At 35.1% G+C, this 8,213-nt stretch overlaps 1 protein-coding gene across 1 annotated transcript; it reads left to right on the top strand.

The window, feature by feature from the left end:
• The first annotated feature begins 340 nt into the window (after positions 1-340).
• LOC111389711 (protein ROOT PRIMORDIUM DEFECTIVE 1) lies at positions 341-2,131 on the top strand. Its single transcript, XM_023014656.1, has one exon. It carries the CDS (start codon positions 426-428, stop codon positions 1,881-1,883), a length of 1,458 nt encoding a protein of 485 aa, XP_022870424.1. The 5' UTR covers positions 341-425; the 3' UTR covers positions 1,884-2,131.
• The last annotated feature ends 6,082 nt before the right edge of the window (positions 2,132-8,213 follow it).

Here is an 8,213-nt window from a genome sequence, read left to right as displayed (position 1 = left end):
CTAGAAATATATGAATTATGTGAAGTGTACATTTCATGATGTACATCTTTTTTGACATTATGGGATTTCAAACAGTGTAGGAAGAAAGTGTGTTTTTTTAAAATTGTCAAATTATGTGCTGACACATGACATAATATTAAGAAACATTAAGGCCTTATTTGTTTTTCAGTTTTGGAAAAATGAGAATGAAAAATATATTCGTTATGAACCTTATACGAGAGATAAAAATTTAAATTTGATAACTTAATGTGATAAATAATGATAATATTTTTAATTTTAACAATGTAGATGTAGCATTATTGGAATAAAAGGACTTTTGAGATGGATAAACAAGCTCATTTCAAATTCTGTAAAACCCTACTGAAACTCCCATTTACCATTTTTTCCCACCGCTCCTTTCAGCTACGAAACAGCATAAATTATTCATGCATTTCCTCCTCCTCCTCCTCCGTAGCCGCCTTAACCACAACCTCTTCTTCCAGCAGCGCCGCACCCTCTACGACGCCGTAGCCTCCATAAAATGCGTCCGGGACCGGGGCCTAGACCACGCAGTAGAACGGGAAAGGCACCTCAAACCCGTTATGAACCTCAAAAACCTTATAATTTCCGAGCCCTCGAAGTCTCTTCCACTCTCTGTAATCTCCCAATCTGAAGAAGCACTCCAAATCCCTTTTCGATCGATTGAGTTCATCCGAAAATACCCCTCAATTTTCCAAGAATTTCATCCGGGAAACCTGAATATCCACCCTCATATCAAACTCACTCCAGCAACCCTCGCTTTGAATTCTGAAGAAATTTTACTGTACCAAAGTGTTAATTACAAGCAAGAAATCGCGGTACGTCTCTTGAAGTTGTTGATGTTATGTAGAATGTATAAATTACCGATTAGTTTGTTGGAAAGGCTGAAATGGGAACTGGGTTTGCCTGGGGACTATGAGAAAGCGGTAATTCCCGAGTTCCCGGATTATTTTCGGGTGATTAGTGGGAATAGTTTTGAAAATGGAAAGATGCTTGAGTTGGTTTGTTGGAGTGATGAGCTTGCAGTTTCAGAGATGGAAAAGAAGGCATTGAAAATTGGGAAGAATGAATTTTGTTTAAAGTATTCAAATGGGTTTGAGATGGATAAGAAGTATAAGAAGTGGGTAGATGAGTGGCAGAAGTTACCATATGTATCGCCATACCAGAATGCAATGCATTTGGTTGCAAAGAGTGATGAGGCGGACAAGTGGGCGGTGGCGGTGTTGCATGAGGTGCTTAGTCTTATTGTTGGGAAGAAGGCAGAGAAGGAGAATTTGCTTTATTTGGGGGAGTGTTTAGGGTTGAGATCGAGGTTTAAGAGTACCTTACTGCACCATCCAGGCATTTTCTACGTGTCCAGTAAGATCAGGACACATACAGTTGTTCTGAAGGAGGCGTATAAGAGGGGAATGTTGATTGAGAGGCATCCTTTGATGCAATTAAGGTTTAGGTATGCTCACTTGATGAATACTATGAAAGAGGAGAGCAAAACCAAAAGTGATCAGCAAAAGATTGGTACTGATTTGAAGAGTGGTGAAGGGGATGTTGAGGGTGATGAAAGTGGGGAGGAAGAAAATGCAGAAGTATGTGACTTATCTGATGATTTCGAGGAGGAGGAGGAGAGTGCAAATAAGAGAGGAAGGTCAAGTCGGAAGGCTGAGAAATTTGGAGAGCACAATGCTAAAAGGAGTGTGGTAAGGAGGCTAGACGGAAGAAATTCCAGAGGATCTGTCAGTAGAAGTTCAACTAGATTCTCTGGAAGAACAAATAATCGCGATGATCAGGTTTCCACTAGAAGATCCCCAGAAAGATTAGATGTATCGAGAAATAGGGCAAGGTCTAAAAGAGAAAGGACTACCACATAGTGGATTTGCAGCTACTTAAATAAGCAGCTTCATAGAATAGGTTTGTTATTCTTGTGGAAATATATGAACCATAATATATTTTGAATGTCATAAGTCCACAATTTTGCTATTTCTTCTACGGTAGTTTTTTTTATTATAATGCTTTTTGTTTCCTCATTTTCTATAATTAGTTCTAATCTTATTCTGGTGGAATATCTGTACCATCAAGAGTCCACTGCTTGAATCAACAAAACTTTGTTCCCTTATTAGTTATACTATGTGATAAATGCATATATTCACTTATAAATCTTCAGTCATTCTAAAAGGTTCTTGCACTCTAGTACTACGTTGAACAAGTTTGATCCGGCGTGTAATAATCTAATGGGACCTTTGTCTTTAATTTGCCTTATTTCGGATAGAATGTTAGCGAAAAACTATAGATAGACCAAGTAAAAGGCTTTCATTTGGAACTTCCTTGCTTGATCAATTGGACCGAGGGTCCACCTGGTCTGGATATTTCATGACACGTGTTTCACTCGAAAGTCCTGGTGTGGGATTTAGTTCAGGAAGTGGGGAGCTGGGTTCCAAACTATGAGAGTTTTGCTTTCGTTTATCTTCTAAGAAGTGTCTAATCATATAGAATACAAAATAATTTTAAGCTTGCTTAGTACCCTTCTGGTTTGTTTTGTGAGTGCTTTCATTTTTAGCCGCACTTTCAATTTCCCTCTATTTTTGTGCGTTGATAACAGGGGTTACCTTTTATCCGCACTCAGTCCTGCTTTTATTTTTCTATCAATCTGGCAAAGTTTATACGCTTCATTAAATCTGAAAGTAGTATTGTTTGATGAAGTTCTGCTTTTTCCCTCCTCCTCCTCCTCTTTTTTTTTTTGCTCTATACAAATTAGATATCTCTTCCTGCATTCTGAATTTACAGGGGACTCTGTCTTCCTTTTTTGTTGATTCGAATTGTAAACTCCTCCAGATTAAGAGATTTATATATATCGTCCTGACTATTTTTTCCATGCACATAGATATACTTTTTCCTTGCAGGAAGAAGTATATCTATAGATGCGATGTCTGGGGGCTAAAATGAGAAATAAGGTCTTTACTGGAGGGAGAGGTGCAAATAGAACTTGTGAAAAATTAAACAGGGCCCGTATCTCTGATTTGATATTGTCACTGTTAATGTTTCCTAATGAATATAGTGCCTGCAGATAACCTGGTGGCAGGGAGCATAATCCCAGTATTGCTCCGGCTGCTGTTAAAATCCTTTATTTCAGTCTTGAGCTCTTAGATTAATAGATTTATACTTTGACCATTGTTTACCTTTCGAGGCAGTTCAAATATGCTCCTGGTAAAAGATCCGCTTGTGAAGAAGTAAGATTAAGCCTTTGTTTGGTCCCCATTTATTCAAAATCATTTTTCCCTCGAACTCATTTTCACATTGTATGTGATCCATAACTTTTATCAACTTTGCATCTACACATTTCATGAGATTCACAACTTTTATCAACTCTTCATCTACTCATTTAATCATCTTTTATCAAATTCCGCTAAAAAAGTTAGATTTTAAACAAACATAGGCTAAGTAAGCTTTGAGTAGATTAGCTGCATGGGCTGCCAAATGCTTTATTGGTTGTTGGCGAACCAGTTAGCATGAGACAGTCCGTCGCAAAAGCAAAGAACATTTACAGCAACTTTTTAGAGCTAAAGAGAATTGAGCTTGCTCCATTGGTGTCTCGGTAGTTAATAGTTGGTAGCAGTGATTGGCAAATGAATTCGTATGGTCGTCAATCTCATTCTTTTATGATATTTTTAAGAATTCTCCAAGCCCATATTATCCTTAAATGAAATCGACTGTATGTATATATCCATATTTAAGATAGTGACTGATCTGAGTTGCAGTAAATGAACAAAGACTTGAACTGTATGGAGGATAAACTGAACTATTGTACTCTCACATCTGGTCTGTGGGATCTGCTTGCCATAATTCGTGGTGTCAATTGTGCTGGTTGATTGTAAAGAGGCACGGAATGGCCTGGAACAATTTTCAGTTGGTCAGAAAAAAAAATTTAATAATAAAAAAAATCTCAAATCTTATTTATTTATTTTACACAGCTTTCTAATTCAAAATTGGCCTTTCGAAAAAAAGACGCTTCGGAAGAAACAGCAGATTAAAGATCTTAAAATTTTTTTGTCGTGTTATCTTTACAAATGTTATTGTCAATTGCGAATATGTAATAGGGAATTTTAAGGAGTACACTATCTGTATACGGTGCACTTATACATTGCATGTTGTGTTTTTAGAATCTACACCTTATATATAGTATTTTATAAAGGTTAATTAACACAAAAGGTCCTTGTCTTTCAATATTATTGTGTAAAACGTCAATACCTTTCATTGTTTGGCATTTTCGTCTTTTGACGTTTCATTGCAGAAAACGTTATTTTCACCATTTTTAATCTAAAATGACCGAAATACCCTTCAATTTAAATAAAACAAAAAAAGAAAAAGAAAAATAAAGAATAAAGAATAAAGAATAAATTATAATCTTAATCCTAAATGTTTAAAAAAGTGCAAGTGAATCCAAATAATTATTAAAAGGTATAAATAGCACAAAAAGTCCATACGTTTGGCTTATAGTGTGAAAAAGGCTCTTGCGTTTCGAATTTGTGAAAATGATATTTTCTGCAATAAAACAGGAAATATGGATGAAAAATCAAAAAAATTAAAACATAGAGACGTTTTCCACAAGAAGTGTCAAACATAGGGATTTTTTTTGCTATTAGACCTTATTAAAAAAAAAAAAAAAAACTCTCTCCCTCTCTCCCCCTCTCGTTCTCCAAATGTGACTGCCATATTAGAAGTGAAAAAACTCCGACCAACCATCACTCAAACCGTCGAACCTCCATACCGCTGAACTATCTATTGATATTTTAAAACCATGAAGAGAGGCCTCCTAATGAGTATAGTCGATTGGTGTGTTGGAAATGATATGAGTTTCTTTAGAATAAGTAATGCCATGAATTGAGTATTTTGACTTGCAATTTCAAACGGATCTATTGGTATGAAGGTTTTAAGGTTCGACGTTGGATGGTATGTGCAGAAGGAAGTGAGGGCTTTTATGTGGTATGATAGTTCAGCAGTTTGGGTGGTGGTTTGTGGGAGTTTTTTGGCTTCTAAGGTAGCTGACCCATTTGGAGAAGAAGAGAAGAGAAAGTTTTTTTTTGTTTTTTTTAATATTTTAATAAGGCCTAATAGCAAAAAAAATTCCTACGTTTACCACTTCTTACGAAAAAAAGCCCATACGTTTCAATTTCATTTTTTTATGTGTTCATCCCTATTTTCACTTTTCATTGCGGAAAATGTCATTTTCACCAATTTGAAACGTAGGAACGTTTTACACACTGTAAATGGACATTTTGTGCTATTAGACATTTTAATAATTATTTGGACTCACTTACATTCTCTAAAACATTTAGGTGGAAGATTGTAATTTATTTTTTATTTTTCTTTTCTATTTTTTTTGTTTTATTTAAATTGGGAGGTATTATGGTCATTTTATATTAAAAATGGTGGAAATGACGTTTTCTGCAATGAAGCATTGAAATAAGGGCAAAAATGTTATAAAATAAAAGTTAGGGACGTTTTGCACAATAACATTGAAAGGTAAAGACATTTTGTGCTAATTACCTATAAAAAGAACAACTTTTGTTAGAAATTTTCATTAAAAATAGGTAAATAGATCAAAATGATCATAATTGAAAACATGGAAGGGGTATATTAAAGTACTCAATTTTGGTATATTCAATTATTTTTTATTGCATATTTGTGTAGAGGGCTGCCTTGTTTTAATCTTTATACAAAATATAGTATGTGAGATTATTTATAAAAACACAGTAAGCAGAGTGTAATTACATCCCAAGTGATCGTGTTTATTTACTACGACTAATAATTATTCTTCGTAGAATAAAGTTAGGACTTGTTTGACATGATTATTCAGACGTCCGAATGAGATTTTGACATCTAAAAATTACTTTTAGACATTTTTGATTAAATTTATGAAAATATTTTTTCTAGTTAGAAGAATTTTAAGAGGAAGTTGGTCCAATGTAATTTTCTCTAAAAGTGCTTCTAGAATATGAAACTTTTTTAATAATTATTTTTCTTAAGGGACCTCTTCTACAAAAATGAGAAACAAAAAGTCATGTGAAATGGATTGTTAATCTTTTATATGAAAAGGGAAAATTCGCGATGTGGGTTCGCTCTCGCTCGCTCGCTCTCTCTCTCTCTCTCTCTCTCCCCCCCCCCCCCCCCCCCCCCCCCCCCTTTATTTTATTTATTATTATTTCTTTTCCATCTTAAAATGGATATTTTATTAGATGCAGTTTGATCTTTGATTAGTTGTAGGATGACTCCTCAAATATTCAAATGTCCAAATCTCCATTAGATGAGCATATGATCGGTCGCTTCAAATATTATAATTTCACAAAGTTCATGTGGATTGTGGAGGCTACGAGACGAATAGCCCTTGTTTGACACTTTTTTAAAATTTTAATACATTTCTCTCTTTTGTCTTTTTAATCACATTCAACTATGATAAAGTTTGTTACTTTCTTTCATTATCACATTGGTGGTTTAATAAAACAAAACTAGTTATTTAAGTCTAACGACAATCAGGCGCAGAGCCAGTACCCGATGAGAGGGCGCGACCACGCGTGCTGGCTCCGCCGGAATTTGTAGTATCGCTGGGCGTCGGGTAACCCATTCGCTGTGCGGGACCTCCGGCTTGCCAATGTGGGGAACCCCTTAATAGGGCGGCGAAAGACTTATTTCAAGATAGCAGTTGCAAAACCGCGTGGTCGCCTCATCTGCCACCTGGAGAAGGAAGAAGAAATTCCCTTTTTTTTTGGTTTGGGCTTCAGTGAATTAAAGAAATTTTGAGCCTCTTATTATTTAGCCCAATTGTCAATGAAATTATCCAATATATCAAACCATTTCATCATTTCAATTTTTCAATCATCCAGGTCCTGAGGTCCAGCAAGCAAGAATTGTGAATCTCCCAAATACAATTCCCCCAAATTGCCAAACCCGTTTCGTCGACCTCGTTTCTTCTTTCTCCAACTCCAGACTCTCCAGGAAACGGTCAAGCACTCAAGCAGACAGCAACAGCTCAAATCCATCACTTATTCCATAGATTTTTCGCTTCTCTTCATCTTCCCAACAACAACAGTAGCAGTAGAAGAAGAAAATTTTCTAGTTGGAGGTAGAATTTGAGTCAGATAATAGGATTTGAGATTCTTCTTGGCTTGATTATGAAGTAATCTTAAAGGATAATTCCACTTGCAAACTCCTTGATCTTTCAGTACCTCAATTTCTCGCACCCAACCCCTGCCCTGTGACGATGTAGTCTCGTGCCGACTGTCGATGCCTAGCCTCTGTGGTCTTTACCATTGGGCTTCGCGATTGTGAGATAGTGAATTTACTGCCTCCATTTTCTTTTTCTTTTTTCGATATTTTTTTTTTTATTTTGGTTTTTGTTCTTTTAGAGTTTAGTTCATTTTTTTTATTCATCATTTATGATTTATGCTTTATGAGTTATGGATGTGTTTTTGAGATTGTTGACTATGGGGATTTAGATTTTTGATAATTGGGGATTTTGTGAATTCAAGAATTTGAGAATATTGGGGATTTTGTTGCTGAATGTTAGGTTTATGATTTATGAAAATTGAAATTTTGAGAATATTTGATATCTCTAGACAATGATAAATTGAAGAATTTGTATGATAAATAATAAGTTGTTGGAAATTGGAGACTTAAACTTGGTGATAGTTTTATCTGTGATTTACATTTATGAAAATTGGGAGTTTGTGTTTAAGAGCATTTATATATATATTGAATAGTTTTTAATATTATTTAATTAAATATTAATAAACGATCTTGATATTATGATTGTTGACTGTCAACAGTCAACGATCGCACTATGTGAATCCGATTGTGGCTGCATGAGCAACACCTTAAGAAAGGGAATTATATTTTCATATGTATATGATTTTATACTTTACTGTATTTTATATATTAATTGGAGATTCTTTTAATATGAACTAATTAAATATTAGTAAAAAATCTTGCTATATTGGAGGTACTGTTCGATGCTCCGCCCTAGCTCACACGAGCGGCTGGATTCGCCCCTGACGCAATTGCCGAAGAGTTGATCTCAAAAACGTCATGTTTGAACCAATATTACAATTTTCTAGAGGAAAAAATATTTGAGCCATCATGGTCACTTTTAGTTTTAGAGTCAGTTTGATTTGAATTAAAATTTGATTATCATCTAAGTTAAAGTTAAA

The sequence above is a fragment of the Olea europaea genome, unplaced genomic scaffold (genome assembly GCF_002742605.1).
Source record: "Olea europaea var. sylvestris unplaced genomic scaffold, O_europaea_v1 scaffold613, whole genome shotgun sequence".
In the NCBI taxonomy this organism is placed as follows: Eukaryota; Viridiplantae; Streptophyta; class Magnoliopsida; order Lamiales; family Oleaceae; genus Olea; species Olea europaea.
Note: the sequence above shows the minus strand (reverse complement) of the source record. Positions and strands in the feature narration are given on the sequence as shown.